This window comes from Tachypleus tridentatus, chromosome 3 (assembly GCF_004210375.1).
Source record: "Tachypleus tridentatus isolate NWPU-2018 chromosome 3, ASM421037v1, whole genome shotgun sequence".
Classification (NCBI taxonomy): Eukaryota; Metazoa; Arthropoda; class Merostomata; order Xiphosura; family Limulidae; genus Tachypleus; species Tachypleus tridentatus.
The window spans coordinates 48,251,599-48,275,389 of record NC_134827.1 but is presented as its reverse complement, the minus strand read 5'-3'; the positions used below and the strand labels follow the sequence as shown (position 1 = coordinate 48,275,389).

General features: G+C 32.9%; 1 protein-coding gene across 6 annotated transcripts in view; it reads left to right on the top strand.

Moving 5' to 3' along the window:
* LOC143246804 (uncharacterized) overlaps positions 1-16,204 on the top strand; it is a 32,923-nt gene extending 16,719 nt beyond the window's left edge. For all 6 annotated transcript variants that reach the window (XM_076493966.1, XM_076493968.1, XM_076493967.1 and 3 more), the window contains 4 exons: positions 1,997-2,125; positions 6,111-6,323; positions 10,449-10,517; positions 15,743-16,204. In XM_076493966.1, the coding sequence (XP_076350081.1) occupies positions 1,997-2,125; positions 6,111-6,323; positions 10,449-10,517; positions 15,743-15,844 (513 nt within the window). In that variant the 3' untranslated portion in view covers positions 15,845-16,204. The remainder of the gene's footprint in view (positions 1-1,996; positions 2,126-6,110; positions 6,324-10,448; positions 10,518-15,742) is intronic.
* The last annotated feature ends 7,587 nt before the right edge of the window (positions 16,205-23,791 follow it).

Sequence of the window (23,791 nt, the reverse complement as noted above, 5' to 3'; positions counted from 1 at the left end):
TGCTTGGCTGTTTGGTTGGGTTGAGTTTGGCCCCTCTTTAGGTTCAATATTGGTTCAGCACAAGGTTCAGTTTAATCTTTGGATTGAATAAGTCAAAATCAATTTACATTAAAAAATTTAGAGAAATTAGTTCTTCTATTACAATGTTCCTTGGGGCTGTCCAAATGCACATTACCCCCCAGGATTTACTAGTGGAGCTAGGGAGTTCTTATCTCACCCAGTTTTCAGTCACTGGGATGGTGGACAGGAGCTATTCCTCCAGAGCCTTAGAGTGAATTCCTCTACTCTTAGAGGACAGGACAAACTTTGAGAGTTCTCCTACTTGGGTCCCCAAATGGTTTTTCCAAGATTTCAGTTGGAGAAGCACCAGTCTACTTGGGAGCCTACTCATAATACCAGTTCAGAGTTAATACTCAGCTACCTATTTTGAGGGGGTGTATGTCCCTTTTCTTTGATAAATATAGATTCTTTATGTTGTTCATAGAAGAGGGTCCACTGTCTTCTCATTAATCTGAACATTAAGTGGTGCCATCCTGGGTCTTTGGTTGAGTACAGTTGTTCCATGTCTTCTCCATAATTCTTAGGGCAATTGTAATGTACTTTGCCCATTCAATTGGAGATTGAGGCTGATATTCATAATTCCAGACTGGATGATGAGTTCTCTTCCTTTGGTTGAAGAAGACATTCCAAGCCTGGGTGTTCCCTTTAGGGCTTTGTCAGATGGAGAAGGAGATTTGTTCCACTTAAGAGTTGCTAACTTTCTTGTCGTGATTCCAGTGACTTGGAACACATCACTCTGTGGTTACAGGTTGGGATTCACTCACAAGTATGTGTATATATATAATGTTGTGGTCCAGTTGTCTTAGCCACTATTGTGGGATATAGGAACCAAGACCCCTTAATTCCAACCATGAGCAGTGGAACCTCAGCTATGTGGTTGGGACTGGCCTATAGAAATGATCACTCGTATAATTCTGTTCTTGATACAAGAACTAATATCAGGGTAAAGATCATACATGTTCTTGATGTAGTGCAATTCCTCCAACAGGGTGCCAATCTTCTACTGACACCCATGATCTATATTGGTGCTTTCTGTGTGGATAAGTCATCACTGGCCCCTCCACTTTATCAATGTGGGACTCTAGCTGTAGTGTGAGAGGTGCTACAGATATTAACATTTTCCTAAATTGAACATGTATGTCCAATAATACTTACATCCTCTCACAGTCTCTTGTTCTTACTCTCCACAAAGAGGAGGAGTTAGAGACTGTGGATGTAGTCAGTCCCGAAAAAATAATGACGTTATCTGAATGAGATGCTTATGTACAGTTACAGGATAAAGGGCTCATTTATGTAGGTGGAGAGTGTCACAAGATAAATATTGCCTGGAGCAGTTGAAGGGTATAATAGACTGGAGTAAGTGAGAGAAAATCAAGCTAATGCTTAGATGGGTAAAGGAAGAGATCCTGGAGGTCAGCAGTAACTCTAATTATGAGTAGAGGTAAGTATTAGTGGAAATACATCTTCTGTTTACCTTCCATCTGTGTAAGTAACACTGCATACCTATAGTGTTCATTATATACCTTTCTCAGGATTCTTCTGGTCTAGATAACAAGGATCCATGGTTTGCTACTTCTTACCACAAAAATGTTTCTCGCACTTTAGAGAGTTATTATAAGAGTCAAACCACACAATGCAATAAAACAAGAGTATTCAAAAAATACTTGTTGATTCTGTTGAATAGATGTGTTTCCTCAAGTTCAAAATTAGGGTTAGCTATGTGCAGGGTGAGTTACGTGTAGATAGTATTTGTGTGTGTATGAAAAATCTGAGATGAGCAAATAAATCATGGAATGTATAAATAGTGGGATTTGTTTTATGATTTTAAGGACATTAATAATTTATGCTCTTCAGTAAAGGTAATAATATAAACATGGATTTCAAGTTCTTTACTTGTTTGTCTTGTAAAATAACCAACATTTATGTTTATTTTTAGAAACCATTACCTTCTTCAAACCATGAAATGGAAACATTCTTTGAACCTGACAAGGTACCTATATCACGATTTAATGAAAAGACCTATTTATCAACAGAAGATATTTTACGTGGTTATTGGAAAATTTCCGTAAGTTTTTATTGTTTCACGGTTACAAAAATCCCTGTTTCTAATTTGTTTTGTTTGTGGATGTCACAGAAATCTAACTTGGTGTATACAATAAAAACTTGTGTCTTTTATTGAACAAACACTATTATGTGTTTACCTGTTTTAGCTATGTTTGTCATAATCTTAAATAATTAATAACAAACAGTAATTTTTCTGTTGGGTTGATTGTCCGGTAGACATTTTCTGATTTATGAGTTAGTCTTCCAACTTTGTTAAGTTGATAAAATAATAACTGCTTGGTCTGTTGACTGTAAAATGTTATATATTATACTGCTAGTATTGTGTTGCATTACCTTGAATATTGTGAACAAAGGATAATAATATTATTATAATAATATAATATTATGCTTTTGGACAAAATAATTTCAATTTTTCATAACTGAAATAAAAGTGTGTTTACTTTGATAGCAGTGATATTTAAAACTAATATAATGATTCTTTCATTCTATATCTCTCTTGTCACTTGTCACTTTTATTTGGATAATAGTTGATTCCATAATTTGTGTGTGTTTCTAAGTTTTCTAGCATCTATACTGTTATAAGTTTCAAATGGTAGCTCTTGGTGTGGCCATAGGTTTCAGAATTTTCTTACAGACCTGTGTAAGATCTTGTTAAATAGATATATATCCAAGCAAGAGACATACTTTTCTAATTGGTTGTTTGTCTGGTATTTGGATGGACATACAGTGTATCCTTTTTGCTGCATGTTTGATGAGATAACATGTCAGAGTTGTGAGGAGGAACCAGAAGGTAGGTTCTTTTTCACTTTCATATCCTGATATTTATCTGTTAACTTATTTTCATTGGCCCTGTACATGTTACTTTCAGAACTCTGTGTTGTTATTGAGTCTTTTCGTGGTGTGTCATCTCTACTTTATGAATTGTAAATGAAAGTTTGTCTATTTCCTATCATGTTATTGACTTTAGATGTGATGTTCCTTTTTAAAATGATTTGATATCTGACTTATTCTTAGAAAGATTTCACACTTTATGTATTTAAGATTTTATCTGGGTACCTATTTATAAGAAGGTTTCACATCTGACTGCTTATTATGTAGATTTGATATTTGACAACATATTCTGAGGAACATTTGACACCTGACTATTGATACTTATTAAAGACTTAGCATCCAACTATGTACTATGTATTCTTAATAAAGTTGAACATCTGACTGTGTGTTTTATTATTATTACCCATTGTCTGGGAACAGACTACATTTGCACTGCTATTAGATGGATGTTTGTGACTTGATCTTTTAATCACACCTTTCAGTTTATATTCTTGTATATTTCTGTAATCACATTATTGTGTTTATAACCCTTTTGTCTGTTTCTATAACACTACCTCTATATCTATACATATAACCCTTTGTCTGTTTCTGTAACACTACCTCTATATCTATATATATTACTCTTTTGTCTGTTTCTATAACACTACCTCTATATCTATGCATATAACCCTTTCGTTTGTTTCTATAACACTACCTCTATATCTATATATATTACTCTTTTGTCTCTTTCTATAACACTACCTCTATATCTATGCATATAACCCTTTCGTTTGTTTCTATAACACTACCTCTATATCTATACATACAACCCTTTTCGCCTGTTTCTATAACACTACCTTTATATCTGTACATATAACCCTTTTGTTTGTTTCTATAACACTACTTCTATATCTATACATATAACTCTTTTGTCTGTTTCTATAACACTACCTCTATATCTATACATATAACTCTTTCATTTGTTTCTATAACACTACATCTATATCTATACATATAACCCTTTTGTCTGTTTCTATAACACTACTTCTATATCTATACATATAACCCTTTTGTCTGTTTCTATAACACTACCTCTATATCTATACATATAACCCTTTCATTTGTTTCTATAACACTACATCTATATCTATACATATAACCCTTTTGTCTGTTTCTATAACACTACTTCTATATCTATACATATAACCTTTTTGTTTGTTTCTATAACACTATTTCTATATCTATACATATAACCCTTTTGTTTGTTTCTATAACACTACCTCTATATCTGTACATATAACCCTTTCATCTGTTTCTATAACACTACCTCTATATCTATACATATAACTCCTTTTTTCTGTTTCTATAACACTACCTCTATATCTATACAGATAACCCTTTGTTTCTATAACAATACCTCTATATCTATACATATAACCCTTTGTCTGTTTCTATAACACTACTTCTATATCTATACATATAACCCTTTTGTTTGTTTCTATAACACTACCTCTATATCTATACATATAACCCTTTCATCTGTTTCTATAACACTACCTCTATAACTATACATATAACCCTTTTGTTTGTTTCTATAACACTACCTCTATATCTATACATATAACCCTTTTGTCTGTTTCTATAACACTACCTCTATATCTATACATATAACCCTTTTGTCTGTTTCTATAACACTACCTCTATATCTATACATGTAACCCTTTCATCTGTTTCTATAACACTACCTCTATATCTATACAGATAACCCTTTGTTTCTATAACACTACCTCTATATCTATACATATAACCTTTTTGTCTGTTTCTATAACACTACCTCTATATCTATACATATAACCCTTTTGTTTGTTTCTATAACACTACCTCTATATTTATACATATAACCCTTTTGTCTGTTTCTATAACACTACCTCTATATCTATAGATATAACCCTTTCATCTGTTTCTATAACACTACCTCTATAACTATACATATAACCCTTTTGTTTGTTTCTATAACACTACCTCTATATTTATACATATAACCCTTTCATCTGTTTCTATAACACTACCTCTATAACTATACATATAACCCTTTTGTTTGTTTCTATAACACTACCTCTATATCTATACATATAACCCTTTCGCTTGTTTCTATAACACTACCTCTATATCTAATACATGTAACCCTTTGTCTGTTTCTATAACACTACCTCTATATCTATACATATAACCCTTTGTCTGTTTCTATAACACTACCTCTATATCTATACATATAACTCCTTTTTTCTGCTTCTGTATTTATACCATGTAACTCTTTTGTTCATTTCTGTAGCTCCATGTATTTGTTTGTAGCACATGTCTATAATATTATCTTTTTGTTTGTACCATCTGTTTGGAACAATATCTTTGTGTTTGTACTATGTGTTTGTGTTTTTATCACCTAACCCATTTATCTACACTTTATAATTATATTTTGCTTCATGCTAACAGCTAGTGTTTTGAAAGTAAGGTATGTTTTACACCTTATTTAATGTTGTTTCATTTACACTGTTGGATCGAACGTTTAATTTATATGTAATTATAGTCTTATTATAGAGGTTGTTTTACATTGATAAATTAGTGTATGGACTTAGGACTAACTTATCTGAATATTCGAAGAGGACTGAACCTTTCAAGATACTGTTGGACTTATGGTAAAGCAAGGTTGATTGTATTGAAGTCACCCAAGTTATGAAACATACTTATCTTTGTTAAGAAGGATGTATGAACAGTATAGTTAATTAGCTATCCTTATAACTGGGTTGTTTTGATCTAAACTTGTAGCTTAATTTGATCAGAATTTGATATTGAAATCAGTGAGAGCCTTATTTTTCAAAAGTGTTTATGTTTGTTAAATGTTTATGTAACTGTTTACCTTCATCCAATAATATTGTCTTTTTACTTCTAATCAGTAATTAATCTCAAAATGAAACTATTTGACCAAGAATGTTCCATATGAGTTTTAAAAAGTATATTTTCTGTATACTTTCTATATGAACAGTTACTACATCAGAACTGTTGACAGTTTTGCATAGAATTATGATTGTAATGTGTAATACAAACAGACTTTTGGTTAATAGTTTCTGATTAATTATATAAATTGTGTTTAATTCTGTACACATCCATGTTTTTTTCAGTGTCGATTAAGGTTCCTGTCATCTGCATTTCAGCGATGGCTTGCCAGTTATGTCAGCTTGGTTGTGTTCTGGAGTTGTATATATCTAGTGTATTGGGTGAATAATACTGCTACAGCATATGATATTGTACAGTTTGTTGTGCCTTTAATAATATTACCTCTTCTGTGTTCTGCTCTAGCCGAGGTAAATTTGGAAGGGCAGAGGCTATCGAAGGTAACTAAATATAAACAAAATGTGATCTAAGGTGTTTTGTTATAAGCCCAGTATGATGTTTGTTTAATGTTATGTTTTTAATAAAATATTTAATTGGACCTGTTTGTGTTTTGTTAAACACATTTGTTTAATGTTATGTTTTTAATAAAATATTTAATTGGACCTGTTTGTTCCAGGTTTAAATTTCTTGTAGAATTTTATGGTAACAAGTTGTAAGTTCTTTGTTTTCAGTTTTAATCTTAACACAAAATATAAATACTTACTGATTTTCAAGGTTTTTATGGGTTTTGTTTGTGTTCAATATCTTGTGTCTTTGTTTGTACAGGTACCAAGCCCATAATATATTATATGACTTGATGAATGTTTGAATGATAATGGGTTAGTGGATGAGACAGCCCATAATATATTATATCACTTGATGAATGTTTGAATGATAATGGGTTAGTGGATGAGACAGCCCATAATATATTATATGACTTGATGAATGTTTGAATGATAATGGGTTAGTGGATGAGACAGCCCATAATATATTATATCACTTGATGAATGTTTGAATGATAATGGGTTAGTGGATGAGACAGCCCATAATATATTATATGACTTGATGAATGTTTGAATGATAATGGGTTAGTGGATGAGACAGCCCATAATATATTATATGACTTGATGAATGTTTGAATGATAATGGGTTAGTGGATGAGACAGCCCATAATATATTATATGACTTGATGAATGTTTGAATGATAATGGGTTAGTGGATGAGACAGCCCATAATATATTATATCACTTGATGAATGTTTGAATGATAATGGGTTAGTGGATGAGACAGCCCATAATATATTATATGACTTGATGAATGTTTGAATGATAATGGGTTAGTGGATGAGACAGCCCATAATATATTATATGACTTGATGAATGTTTGAATGATAATGGGTTAGTGGATGAGACAGCCCATAATATATTATATGACTTGATGAATGTTTGAATGATAATGGGTTAGTGGATGAGACAGCCCATAATATATTATATGACTTGATGAATGTTTGAATGATAATGGGTTAGTGGATGAGACAGCCCATAATATATTATATGACTTGATGAATGTTTGAATGATAATGGGTTAGTGGATGAGACAGCCCATAATATATTATATGACTTGATGAATGTTTGAATGATAATGGGTCAGTGGATGAGACAGCTTAAATCAGTGTAACTCTACTCTTGCAACCATCTTATAGGTCCATGGATTTTCACAAAAACTTAACAAAACTGAGAGAATTTTATTATGTAAATGACATTTTTTGGTTGTACTCACATTTTATTGGTCAGCAATAATGTATGGAGACACCAAGGTATTGCAAGGGCTAGAAAAGCTGACCTATTTTGATCAATAGATTCCTTGTTGTTGTTACACCTAATGTTAAATTCTATTTTACTTGTATGGTTTTATTTTCTATAACGTGTTAAATACAGGCAAAAAATATGTTGTTCAGTGAGTGGCTTAAACAAGGAATTCAAATTTATATTTAACGTCTACCACATACCCAAAGTGTTGATAGCATGTCATTTAAAAATTATTGATATTTTTTAAACAAGCTAGTTTACTCATCGTGTTTGAGTTTAATTAGAGATCATTGTTAACAGGTTAACGATCCTGTAGTTCACTTATCCTATTACAGTTTAATTAGAAATTATTGTTAACAGGTTAACAATCCTCTAGTTTACTCATCCTGTACCAGTTTAATTAAAGATTATTGTTGGGAAGTATACAGGTTAACAATCCTCCAGTTTACTCATCCTGTTCCAGTTTAATTAGAGATCATCGTTGGGAAGTATACAGGGTAACGATCCTGTAGTTTACTTATCCTGTTTGAGTTTAATTAGAGATCGTCGTTGGGAAGTATACAGGTTAACGATCCTCTAGCTCACTTATCCTGTTTGAGTTTAATTAGAGATCATTGTTGGGAAGTATACAGGTTAACAATCCTCTAGTTTACTTATTCTGTTGCAGTTTAATTAGAGATCATCATTGGGAGTATATAGGTTAACAATCCTCTAGTTTACTTATTCTGTTAGAGTTTAATTAGAGATCATCATTGGGAGTATACAGGTTAACAATCCTCTAGTTTACTTATTCTGTTAGAGTTTAATTAGAGATCATCGTTGGGAGTATACAGGTTAACGATCCTCTCGTTTACTTATCCTGTTGCAGTTTAATTAGAAATTATTGCTGGGAAGTATACAGGTTAACGATCCTCTAGCTTACTTATCCTGTTTGAGTTTAATTAGAGATCATTGTTGGGAAGTATACAGGTTAACAATCCTCTAGTTTACTTATTCTGTTGCAGTTTAATTAGAGATTATCATTGGGAGTATACAGGTTAACAATCCTCTAGTTTACTTATTCTGTTAGAGTTTAATTAGAGATCATCATTGGGAGTATACAGGTTAACAATCCTCTAGTTTACTTATTCTGTTAGAGTTTAATTAGAGATCATCATTGGGAGTATACAGGTTAACAATCCTCTAGTTTACTTATTCTGTTAGAGTTTAATTAGAGATCATCATTGGGAGTATACAGGTTAACAATCCTCTAGTTTACTTATTCTGTTAGAGTTTAATTAGAGATCATCGTTGGGAGTATACAGGTTAATGATCCTCTCGTTTACTTATCCTGTTGCAGTTTAATTAGAAATTATTGCTGGGAAGTATACAGTTTAACGATCCTCTAGTTTACTTATCCTGTTACAGTTTAATTAGAGAATTGTATGTGATACCTCTTAGAATGGCATCATTTGGAAGTACATTGGTTAACCCTTTTGCAATAAGTGAGGTGTCAAAGGCCATGTCATCGCATTTGTTGTCTTGCATTCCAAATCTCATTTAACTAATATTTTATGATTTTATGTCAAGAAGTTTGAAATCAAACTGTAGATTATAATTCAAATTTTAATATTATATATGAATGAATTACTTTATTTAAAAGTTAATATTAAAAGGACACATTTAAATATAGATATTAATGAAACATGTGGTATACTTAATGCAGCACTGTTTAAAATTAGATGTTTGTGGTGTCAAAATACTTAGTTTATAATATTATACAAATTAGGAATTCAAGTTACTAATATTGACAAGTTAGAATATAAAATAAGGACCTTGTATCTTTTTATTTTGTTGAGATATAGCTCATGTACTGAGTGGCCCCTTTCAACCATAATCTGCAGGTAGTGGGTTTGAATCTCCATCAAGCAAACATGCTCATCCTTTTAACTGTGGTGGCTTTATATACTGATAGTAAATCCCTAAGAGTTGGCAGTGGGTGGTGATGACTAGCTGCCTTCCCTCTTGTCTTCCACTGTTGAATTTGGGATGGCTAGTGCAGGTAACCCTTGTGTAGCTTTGAGAGAATTCAAAAGAAATCCAAACTCTTCGATACTTCTTAATGTGGTCGGCAGTGCAGAACATCATGTGAAAACAGTATATTTGTTGACAGTTAGATTCTCTTTGTATTATATCAAAATATCTTTCAGTTTTACCATTATGAATCCTGATTTTAGTTTTATTACAGTAAATGATCTTAAGCCTACAGTGTTGAGCTGTATTTGTTTGTTGTCAGAAGAAGAGAGATATGGAAGTAGAACACAACTGCACATGAAGAAGTCTCGCAGTGTGAGACTAGATAACTGAAAATCGTGAAATGTGTATATTCTTTAAGTCCAGAAATGTACGTGCTATATTGTACTTTATTTTCATGAATGATTGATTTGCTCTGTGTTCACTGATGTGTTGACAAACCTATCTTCATAGCATGCACACACACTTCAGTGAGTATAGAACAATACACATAATACAAAAAACAAAATAGAGCTATAATAATTATTTGTTTATTTTAGTGACTATTTTTATGTAATAGTTAAAATTTTTTAAACTGTTTCCTCACTTCATTCTGATGTTTGTACAGGACCTCACAAAGTCTTCCAGTAGGTTTCTAGATTTAAGTTTCACGAAACTGTTAGAAAATATAAAAATATTTAAATTTTTTTTTTAATTACTAGTTTTTAGTTGATATATTAAGCAGTTTTCTTGTTAACTACTTTAACGAAGTTCTCTGTGTTTTAGTGTATCTGTCCAGCTGGAGACAGAATTCATTTGATCCAGTTTCTGACACAGAATCCTCTTCAGTTGACAGTAAGTTGTTTATCCAGTTGTGAATTTTTTATTCAGATTGTTCAGTTTGTGGTGTAGTATTAGTTGAATTTAAAATTAGCTTTGAGCTTTTCTCTCAGTGTCATAAATTTAGAAATTTATATACTGTGTTTTATATTATAAAATGCTATAATCTGTGTCGTGTAATAAGCAGCAGTGTGTTTAATAACCATACAAAATGAGGTGATATTTATAGTACCCAGGAAATATTTAGGGTGGACGTTTGATATTAATATGGTTACACCATGAACTATGGAACTATAATGACTGTTCTCTTTATTCCCTTTAGGCTTATGGTTACACCATGAACTACCGAACTATAATGACTGTTCTCTTTATTCCCTTTAGGTTTATGGTTACACCATGAACTACCGAACTATAATGACTGTTCTCTTTATTCCCTTTAGGTTTATGGTTACACCATGAACTACTGAACTATAATGACTGTTCTCTTTATTCCCTTTAGGTTTATGGTTACACCATGAACTATGGAACTATAATGACTGTTCTCTTTATTCCCTTTAGGTTTATGGTTACACCATGAACTACTGAACTATAATGACTGTTCTCTTTATTCCCTTTAGGTTTATGGTTACACCATGAACTATGGAACTATAATGACTGTTCTCTTTATTCCCTTTAGGTTTATGGTTACACCATGAACTACTGAACTATAATGACTGTTCTCTTTATTCCCTTTAGGTTTATGGTTACACCATGAACTACTGAACTATAATGACTGTTCTCTTTATTCCCTTTAGGTTTATGGTTACACCATGAACTATGGAACTATAATGACTGTTCTCTTTATTCCCTTTAGGTTTATGGTTACACCATGAACTATGGAACTATAATGACTGTTCTCTTTATTCCCTTTAGGTTTATGGTTACACCATGAACTAAGGAACTATAATGACTGTTCTCTTTATTCCCTTTAGGTTTATGGTTACACCATGAACTACTGAACTATAATGACTGTTCTCTTTATTCCCTTTAGGTTTATGGTTACACCATGAACTACTGAACTATAATGACTGTTCTCTTTATTCCCTTTAGGTTTATGGTTACACCATGAACTACTGAACTATAATGACTGTTCTCTTTATTCCCTTTAGGTTTATGGTTACACCATGAACTATGGAACTATAATGACTGTTCTCTTTATTCCCTTTAGGTTTATGGTTACACCGTGAACTATGGAACTATAATGACTGTTCTCTTTATTCCCTTTAGGTTTATGGTTACACCATGAACTAAGGAACTATAATGACTGTTCTCTTTATTCCCTTTAGGTTTATGGATACACCATGAACTACTGAACTATAATGACTGTTCTCTTTATTCCCTTTAGGTTTATGGTTATGTCATGAACTACTGAACTATAATGACTGTTCTCTTTATTCCCTTTAGGTTCATGGTTACACCATGAACTATGGAACTATAATGACTGTTCTCTTTACTCCCTTTAGGTTTAACGTTATACCATGAACTATGGAACTATAATGACTGTTCTCTTTATTCCCTTTAGGTTTATGGTTACACCATGAACTACCGAACTATAATGACTGTTCTTTATATGCAAAAACGGCTCGTTTGGGCTGAGAAAACACTTTACATAGAAGAGCGAACAACGTTTCGACCTTCTTCGGTCATCGTCAGGTTCACAAAGAAAGAGGTAACTGACCGGAAGCTGACCACATGTTTGAAAGGGGTTGTGTAACTGTGTGTCGAAATGTAGAGGGCGGTATTAGATGTTTGAATATATAATTTTATTTATTATATTAATATAGGTATAAAGGCGTTCCTTTATATTGGTTTATTTTGGGTTTAAGTTGTTGTATAAGTAAGGCTTCTTTAATTTTACGTTTGTTTATGTTTGTTTCTTTATTTAGTATTTGAGTGTTTTCTATGGTTATGTTGTGTTTATTTGACTTGCAGTGTTCGAAAACGTGTGAAGGTGACTTTTTATGTTCTTTGAATCTGGTTTCCATTTTTCTACTTGTTTCTCCAATATAGAAGTCGTGGCAGTTATCACATTGTATTTTATAAATAATGTTGGTGTGGTGTTTGTCAGTGTAGTTTTTACATAGTATAGACCTCAGTTTTGTGCCGGGTTTTTGAATAAATTTGGTATTAATGGAATGTCATATTTTGTGACTAATTTTTGCCAAATGTTGGTTATTTGTTTGCTGATGTCGGGAATATATGGTATACAGCAGTATATGGTTTAGTGGTTTTTTTGATTCTGTGAGCTGTATTTACTTTAGTTGGTTGATTTTGCTTTCTGTCTAGGTGTGTAATGCGTATAATGTTTTCTACGGTTTGTGGAGGAAACTTATTGATGTTAGTGAACTATTGTTTTATTTTGTCTAATTCATCGTTAATTTTATCTGGTGAGCATAGTTTATGGCTGTGTTTATTTGGTTTCTTAGTATGTTGAGTTTTTTGTTTTGTTTCATGTGCTGGAGTCCCAAGGAATGTATAGTCCAGTATGGGTGATTTTTTCGGTGGATTTCTGTTTGAAATTGTGTATCAGTTCTTTTAATTTTGAGGTTAAGAAATGATATTTGATTGTTTTCTTCCTGTTCACATGTGAAGTTGATGTTGGGATGTATAGAGTTAATGTGATTGAAAAAATTAAGTATGTGTTCTGTAGATTTGAATCCCTTTACCGTGTCATCTACATATCTATACCAGTATAGTGGTGGTTGTAATGCTGTGTTAATTGCTTGTGTTTCAACTTGTGTCATAAAAATATTGGCTAGAACTGGTGATACTGGGTTGCCCATGCTTTAGCCGTTTGTTTGTATATAGTTTTGGTTCGTAGAACATGAAGTTTGTCTTTATTCCGTGGTGAATTCTATGAGGGTTGCTAACTGGTTACTGGGAATTTCTATAGTTGGGTTAGGGTCCTGGGATATAGAGTTCTAAGGCTATCTTGCAGGCTTCAGTGGTTGGAACCTGTAAAGAGGGATATAACATCGAAACTGGCCATTAAGGCTTTATGATTAAGTTGATTTAGATTAGACTTGAAATTAAAAGAGTCTTTGATAAATGAGCTGGCTGATGTTACATATTTGGAGAATGCCCATGCTATGTATTTACCAAGGTTGTAATTAAACGATTCATATGTGGACATTATTGGTCGTAATGGACAATCTGGTTTATGAGGGTTTGGGGATGCCATTATATTATTTGACTGTGTCGTGATTCGGTTTTCGTAGGTAGGAATAAAGTGTTTGTGAAATTGTGTTGGCTTTTTTCATTTGTAGTAGTAATTTGTTCAGTTAGCGTCTCGTGTGTCTTTGTTGGATTTGTGTGTATTGGTTTAAATTTGTTAGGTGTCTGATAGGATGTTATTCATTTTTTGGATGTATTCATTCGTGTTCATTATGACTATAAGCGTTACCTTTATCTGCTTTTAGAATTTTTATGTTTTGTCTTGTTTTAGGTTTTTTATGCAATTAATGTCTCTTTTGTAAGGTTGTTTTTCAGTTTTTCTGTTTTGTGAAATTTGTGAAAAACAAATAACCAACATTTGGTAAAATTAGTCACAAAATATGACATTCCAATTAATACCAAATTTATTCAAAAACCGGAACAAAACTGAGGTCTATACTATGTAAAAACTACACTGACAAACACCACACCAACATTATTTATAAAATACAATGTGATAACTGCCACGACTTCTATATTGAGAAACAAGTAGAAAAATGGAAACCAGATTCAAAGAACATAAAAAGTCACCTTCACACGTTTTCGAACACTGCAAGTCAAATAAACACAACATAACCATAGAAAACACTCAAATACTAAATAAAGAAACAAACATAAACAAACGTAAAATTAAAGAAGCCTTACTTATACAACAACTTAAACCCAAAATAAACCAATATAAATGACTGTCTCTTTATACCTATATTAATATAATAAATAAAATTATATATTCAAACATCTAATACTGCCCTCTACATTAGGACACACAGTTACACAACCCCTTTCAAACATGTGGTCAGCTTCGGTCAGTTACCTCTTTCTTTTGTGAACCTGACGATGACCGAAGAAGGTCGATAAACGTTGTTCATTCTTCTATGTAAAGTGTTTTCTCAGCCCAAACGAGCCGTTTTTGCATATAAATTTCTCAACAAGTGGGTTTCTCGTCATCACTGATTATAATGACTGTTCTCTTTATTCCCTTTAGGTTTATGGTTATGCCATGAACTATGGAACTATAATGACTGTTCTCTTTATTCCCTTTAGGTTTATGGTTATGCCATGAACTATGGAACTATAATGACTGTTCTCTTTATTCCCTTTAGGTTTATGGTTATGCCATGAACTATGGAACTATAATGACTGTTCTCTTTATTCCCTTTAGGTTTATGGTTATGCCATGAACTATGGAACTATAATGACTGTTCTCTTTATTCCCTTTAGGTTTATGGTTACACCATGAACTATGGAACTATAATGACTGTTCTCTTTATTCCCTTTAGGTTTATGGTTACACCATGAACTACTGAACTATAATGACTGTTCTCTTTATTCCCTTTAGGTTTATGGTTACACCATGAACTATGGAACTATAATGACTGTTCTCTTTATTCCCTTTAGGTTTATGGTTATGCCATGAACTACTGAACTATAATGACTGTTCTCTTTATTCCCTTTAGGTTTATGGTTACACCATGAACTACTGAACTATAATGACTGTTCTCTTTATTCCCTTTAGGTTTATGGTTATGCCATGAACTATGGAACTATAATGACTGTTCTCTTTATTCCCTTTAGGTTTATGGTTACACCATGAACTACTGAACTATAATGACTGTTCTCTTTATTCCCTTTAGGTTTATGGTTACACCATGAACTACTGAACTATAATGACTGTTCTCTTTATTCCCTTTAGGTTTATGGTTACACCATGAACTACTGAACTATAATGACTGTTCTCTTTATTCCCTTTAGGTTTATGGTTACACCATGAACTACTGAACTATAATGACTGTTCTCTTTATTCCCTTTAGGTTTATGGTTACACCATGAACTACTGAACTATAATGACTGTTCTCTTTATTCCCTTTAGGTTTATGGTTATACCATGAACTTTGGAACTATAATGACTGTTCTCTTTATTCCCTTTAGGTTTATGGTTACACCATGAACTACTGAACTATAATGACTGTTCTCTTTATTCCCTTTAGGTTTATGGTTATGCCATGAACTATGGAACTATAATGACTGTTCTCTTTGCCATTCTTGTTGCTTTCATTTCACGTCTAGTTGTTGCAGAGATTAACAGCTGATTAAGAGTGTCACCAAAGTACCAAATGTGTGATGTATGCATAGCTATTTTGTTTATTCTTATAATGAGGTAATTGAACAAATGTAAAGAACTGTACATATAAAAGTGATGTTTGTGTCATGTTAATAATATTTTATAAGCATTTGTAATATATTAAATTATAAATTTTGATATTTTAATTTACAAATTATACACTCTCTTTTAGAAATAATTATAAAACTGATTATTGTAATGAGACTTAACTTTTATATATGAAATTTTTAATATGGGAAAAAGCATGCAGTTTATGGGAACCTGTACTTATGTTTTTATTCTGTTGTAAGAAATTTTGAAACATAAATAAAGTAACTTGTAAGCTTTAGTTTTAGTGTGGTTAATTATTATTTTAAGAATGATTCTGAAGCTGATGATCATACTTATTTAGTTCTATGTTAACCATAAACCATTGTTTAGTTTTTGCTAGCCATTAAACATTGTTTAGTTTTCTGTTAGCCACCAAATATTATTTAGCTTTCTATTAACCATCAAAAATTGTTTAGTTTCCTGCTAGCCGTCAAACACTGTTAAGTTTACAAGGCATTGTTTATGTAATGAAGTTTTAATAATCAGGAAAAAAAACATAATCTGCTCCAAGTTTGTTCATTGTTAGTTATGGTCATTGATCTAACATTTCTCCGAGTTTCCATTTTTGTTATCATAATAAGAGGTAATTTTGGCACAGTATTCAGAAAGATTGACAACATGCCAAACACAACTTTTAAAGGTGTTTTTCCTCCCATTGATTTGTGAAAAATGCCACAAGATGTTTTACAGCTACCAAGTAACTTGTATATCACCCTGTATTGCTGTTCATCACTAGGTATCGTACATACAGTTCTCTACAGTTGGTCTTCCTTTCTTGGAAATTTGTATATGCATGACTTCTGTCAGTTTTACAAATGAATATCTATCTTGATTATGTGGCATCTTGTTGCTTTTACCATGGCTGGTATATGATTTGAAGTCCTTTTCCTGGAGGTCCTGGTATCCCAAGTTGATCCATATTCCTTTACTTTCCAATGTCATTAGGTACAAGTGGTACAATTTTAATATAACATATTAAACCATCTGTAGAACAAGTGATTACATGGATTTTCACTTTACTAACTTTACTAATCGATACAATAAAAATAATTGTAACTGGTAAATTAGTGATGGTTTATTATCTTATCAAAACCTAAATACCTTTAGTAGAAAAGGTTACAGCTTATGTAGATGAAGGTAAGATTGTAGATTTGATATATCTAGATTTTCAGAAAGCATTTAACAAGATGCCACATAAAAGACTTGGAAAAAAATTTCTGTAGGTGTGAGGGATAAGTTAGCACATTGAATAGAATAGTGGCTGGATGGAACAGTACAGAGGGCTATTACAAACTGATCAAACTGGATTAATGATACAAGTGGGGTACCTCAAGGCTCAGTCTTAGGATCTTTGCTCTATTTTGATTTACATCAATGATGTAGATGAATGAATGATCAATAAATTGCTTAAATATGCTGATAATATCAAGATATTTGGTGTCACTGGCTGTGATGAGAACACTGCTAGTTTAAAAAAAGATTTAAATCATTTATTGAGTTGGCAAATAAATAGCAGATGGGTTTTAATTATAATAAACGTAAGTTAATGCATGTGTGTTGTTATTATAATTTGGATGGGAATAAGTTTTAACAGTGTTATGTAAGAAAGGGATATTGATGTTATCAGTGTCATCCCAACAGTTTTAGTGGTAAGGCAAATAGGATTTCAGGTTGTATCAACAAAAATATTAAATAGAAGTCTACAAATGTTATACAGCTCGCTGGTTAGACAGTATGTGAAATATTGTGTCCAGTCTTGGTCTTCATACCTTAAAAAATACATTGAATTACTGGAAAGTGTTCAGAGAAAGGTCACTAGAATATTGTCTGGGATGTGGGGTTATCATACAAGGAGAGGCTCAAACCTCTCAAATTGTTTTTTCTTAAAAAAAGAAAAGTTAGAAGGGATTTAGGTGTTTAAGATTGTAGGGGGGAATTAATAGTGTTGATACATCCTCTTTTCCATGTTAAACAGAGAGAATAGTAGAAGTAGGGGACACAAATATAAGTTTTGGGAGGGTTAGAGTCATTGTCAGCTGACAGTTTTATTTTTCTAGCAGTGTGGTTGGTCTTTGGAATGGGTTGTCTTCAGATGTTGTAAATTTAAATAAGTTTAACATAAATCTTGATAAAAGTATATGAATGATAAGGGTTGGCTTTGAGGTTTTAGTCTTTTAAATAGTTTTAATATAGTTATAGGATAGGACAGCCTAGATGAACCAGTAAATCCCTCAACTTTATAATATGTTACAAGACACAAACGTATTTTATTTTCACTTTACTCGCACAAAAACACAATAATTGAATTGCTTACAAGGACAACATTTCTTATTGTCTTAAAACTTTTCTCTCTATGTACTCCAACTGGTCACATGTTTTCAGTAAGTGCCATTATCATTGGCCAGTTTGCAGGAGAAACATGAATGATTTTTTTTTTTTTTTTGTATTAAACTTAAGTGATAGATGATCTAACTAAATGTATTACTCAATTGTTGGCACAGTTAACTCTATAACCTGGTTGTTGAATAGGGTACACCTGTGGTCCAGCTATAGGCCTGGCTGAATCTATGACCTGATTAAACCTGTAACCATATTGTTGGCATGATGACTCTTAACCTTCTTGTACTTACATCTGGACTTCTAGTTGAAGTCACAATGTCACAACATGGATGTTCACTGTACATTAATATAATCATCTCACATTCTAGGTCATGTGGTATTGTTGTTGGTCATTTTCTGTTGTATTTTGTAACATACGTAAGACTACCCCTTGTATTATAGTATTTATTGGATTTCTTTTTGCTTGAAGCACGGGTGGTTAGCTCTTCTATATCCTGGAGAGACTTTGTGTTAACGGTATTTAAATTATATATGATTCTCATTTGGTTATTCAAATTACATTATCATCCTTTTTAATTTTATCTCTAGGGTTTTATTATGTAAAAACTGCCTTATTTATGTATGAATTGGTACCTCACACAACATTGTTACATAAAAGTTGTGTATGACTGAAAGAAGACAGCAACTCACTTAGTTGTTACCTCACAACAATGTTATCTATAAGTTGTATGTGACTGTAAGAAGACAGCAACTCACTCAGTTGTTACCTCACAACAATGTTATCTATAAGTTGTATGTGACTGTAAGAAGACAGCAACTCACTCAGTTGTTACCTCACAACAATGTTATCTATAAGTTGTATGTGACTGTAAGAAGACAGCAACTCACTCAGTTGTTACCTCACAACAATGTTATCTATAAGTTGTATGTGACTGTAAGAAGACAGCAACTCACTCAGTTGTTACCTCGCACAACATTGTTATCTATAAGTTGTATGTGACTGTAAGAAGACAGCAACTCACTCAGTTGTTACCTCACAACAAAGTTATCTATAAGTTGTATGTGACTGTAAGAAGACAGCAACTCACTCAGTTGTTACATCATAACAATGTTATCTATAAGTTGTATGTGACTGTAAGAAGACAGCAACTCACTCAGTTGTTACCTCGCACAACATTGTTATCTATAAGTTGTATGTGACTGTAAGAAGACAGCAACTCACTCAGTTGTTACCTCACAACAAAGTTATCTATAAGTTGTATGTGACTGTAAGAAGACAGCAATTCACTCAGTTGTTACCTCGCACAACACTGTTATCTATAAGTAGCATGTGACTGTAAGAAGACAGCAACTGGTGAAAACCCATCTTTACAGAGATATGACATCACATGTGGAATATGGATTCCCTGAGCACTTAGCAGCAGGTGTTCATCTTTTACCGATGTCCAAAACTCAGTTCCATGTACTGCCGAATTTTGTTTTTAAAGTCTTGTCAGAAGACATTTCAGTAAGAGTTCCTTCTTTTGCATAAGTAAATTAAGATGGAACCTTAGACTTGAGTGGATCTTGGATTTTTGCAAACTTCTCTATATTTTTTGGAAAGTAATTGTCAAACCAGTCACTGAGGTGTGTTAGGTGCTCCTCAAAAACAGATTTTAGTTTGTAGGTCAGATCAACTTCATTGGATGTAACAAACTGCTTCTGTAACAGGGAGAAACAGTCTTTTCCATCATCTTCATTCACTTTTCTTCTCCATAGTAGTAAGTTTTTTCTGAAGGCTGGCACCTTCTCTGTGAGTTTCAGAATATGTGTTGCTTCCCTGCTGAGAGAGATTCAACACATTCAGTTTTTTGAAGACATCACACATGTGCTAATTTTGACAAAAACATCCAATAGGTTTATAGCACACTCTTTTTCATCTTCATCGAGATAAAAGTAGAGTTGCTGTCGTAATTCGAACACACGGGACAGCACATTTCAACAGGAGAGTGTCCCAAGCTACAGTAGTATAACAGAGATGTGTGTGCTCAGACCCCATATCTGCACATAGGTTTTTAAGACAACTCGCCTTCTGCAGCCGAGTTTTTATAAAGTTCACCACTTTTAACACACTTTTCAGGACTAGGTTTAGTGGAATTTTGCTTCGTATGAGTGCCTGCAATCCTCCATAACAACTGGACATAGAGCCACCACCATCGGTACAGACGGTAACAAAATTAGTCCAGTCTAAGTTGTTTTCACACATAAAAGTGTCAAGGATCTCAAGTCTTGAATCTTTGTACCTGCAGTGATACTTTTACAAAAGAGAAGTTCTTCCAAAATGTTGTCACCGTCCACGAACCATGCATCGCTCATCAACTGAGCATACTTGTCACGATTTGTCGTCTCTTCTAGCTGTAACCAGAATTCCTTTCATTGTTTTCAATTAGCTGATCGTTGAGGTCTTAGACCACGTGTTGGATCCTGCAATTGATGGTGTTGTTCGATAAAGCACCTTTGAAAGCAGTCTTCCTGCAGATTCACCAATCATACATTCACTCTATCCACTGCAGCTGGTAAAAGTAGTTCTACAATGTTACGTATCGCTACTCTGTATGCCACCTTGTAGGATGCTAGCAAAGCATTGCATGGTGTTGATGCGTGTTTCAAAATAGTACATTTTTGTTCTTTCAATTATTTTAACTATCTGGTAAAACAATCATGGGATTTGCTAGCCATGTTAGGATGATTGGTCTCTAAGTGGCATTTTAGTTTACTTGGAAGCACGCCCTCTGGAGACAAAACTTTCAGACATAATACACACTGTGGACACTCTTCATGATTGACATCTATTGAAGTAAAACCAAAATCTAGATAACTATTGTCATATTTGTGTCTTCACAACTTTTCCACTGGTCTCTGGCTTGCCATCTGTTTCTACACTCTCACAATTATTAATTTTGAAAAATCTTTCCATTTTTATGCACAAGAACTAAAATCCAAGAAAATAATTCACTGACTCACGGACACATGTTCACAACACCCTTCAGTCATTCCAATTACTAACGGATTCGGAGAGCCGACAGGTATTTATATACAAAATCTAAGAAACGAGAAAGTGCGAGAAGTTAGTTGCGTAGCCGAAAGTAAACAGATACACAGAAATCTCTCTCAAACATTCGAGAACGTCATCGAAAGGAATGTCGCGCGATCTAATGTTAAAACTGTGAGCGAACTCGAGTTAGTAGTTCGCGCGGTGTCCGACAGATGTCGTTATCGATGCGTTTCCCTCGAAAGTTTGAAATATCTCGCAGCCTCCCTCTGACTTCGCCAAAACCACCTCCTCAAACTTTATGTATAAATACTCAAATACACAAACAATACCAGATAGACTTCTACGTAGTACAATAAAATACCTCGATAAAAATTGGTAAAAAAATGAACTGTTATGCGAACTAGACAGGTATTGCATATATGATGAAGAAAATCCTAAACTCTTCTCCTTGATTAATTTATACATTAGATCATTAAGTTAAAATTAAGTATTAAATTAAAAATAAAAGTGAATAAGAAATAAAATTATATATAGTATTATAAAAATAATAAATTAGTGCTAAAATAAAACAGGCTACCTATGATCTAGACTTCTGAAAGTACAATATGCACAGACTGAGTAATGTTCATCACTCATGTATTAACTTTAAATATATCAAGCAATCCACTCTAACAATAAAAATGAAGGAGGAAGAAGTCTAGTATACCTGACCCTCCAAGGTATACAAATTTATATACCCAAACAACTAGAGAGAGTTCGCCGCGACACACAGTTTGGAAACCACTGGACTTTTACCCATTGTTTTACGTTGTCATTAAAGCCATGCAAAAAGTTGCTCGTAACAAATGTAAGGTTATTATCTTGTAATAATACATAGAATATTTATATCATCTATTACAAGGTTTTTATTATTTGCAAAATACAATATAACTTGGTTACCGTTTTAGGTACCATACAGTGAGGCAATTTCTTGTCCCAAAATGAAGGTTTTGGTGATAGCTTGCGTTTATGTGATTTTTATGTATACTTGTGGTATTTTTCAAAATAAAAAATGGTACTACGTGTTTTATCAAAGAAATTGGTAGTTGAACAGTTATAGTAGGTATGTTACTGTTTCTGTTTTTGTGTATTTATATTTGTATCCCTTAGTGGCTGATATTGATAAAATAAATGTTACATAAAGTTTTTTCTAGTGTTTGTACGAAAGAAGAAAAATTGTTTTAAATTGTTTATCGTAAGTAATGGAACCAGAGGGATTTTTAACTGAATGTAGAACATTGTAAGCAGATGGATTTTTAACTGAATACAGAACATTGTAACCATAGGGATTTTTAACTGAATACAGAACATTGTAACCAGAGGGATTTTTAACTGAATACAGAACATTGTAACCAGAGGGATTTTTAACTGAATGTAGAACATTGTAAGCAGATGGATTTTTAACTGAATACAGAACATTGTAACCAGAGGGATTTTTAACTGAATACAGAACATTGTAACCATAGGGATTTTTAACTGAATACAGAACATTGTAACCATAGGGATTTTTAACTGAATACAGAACATTGTAACCAGAGGGATTTTTAACTGAATGTAGAACATTGTAAACAGATGGATTTTTAACTGAATACAGAACATTGTAACCATAGGGATTTTTAACTGAATACAGATCATTGTAACCAGAGGGATTTTTAACTGAATACAGAACATTGTAACCATAGGGATTTTTAACTGAATACAGAACATTGTAACCAGAGGGATTCTTAACCGAATGTAGCACATTGTTACCAGAGGGATTTTTAACCGAATGTGGTACATTGTAACCAGAGGTGTTTTTAAATGAATGTTGAACGTTGTAACCAGAGGGATTTTAAGTGAATGTAGCACATTGTAACCACAGGGATTTTTAACTGATTACAGAACATTGTAACCAGAGGGATTTTTAACTGAATACACAGAACATTGTAACCAGAGGGATTTTTAACTGAATGTAAAACATTTTAACCAGACAGATTTTTAACCGAATGTAGCACATTGTTACCAGAGGGATTTTTAACCGAATGTGGTACATTGTAACCAGAAGGATTTGTAACTGAATGTAGAACATTGTAACCAGAAGGATTTTTAACTGAATGTAGAACATTGTAACCAGAGGAGTTTTTAAATGAATGTTGAACGTTGTAACCAGAGGGATTTTAACTGAATGTAGCACATTGTAACCACAGGGATTTTTAACTGATTACAGAACATTGTAACCAGAGGGATTTTTAACTGAATACAGAACATTGTAACCAGAGGGATTTTTAACTGAATGTAAAACATTGTAACCAGACAGATTTTTAACCGAATGTAGCACGTTGTTACCAGAGGGATTTTTAACTGAATGTAGAACATTGTAACCAGAAGGATTTTTAACTGAATACAGAACATTGTAACCATAGGGATTTTTAA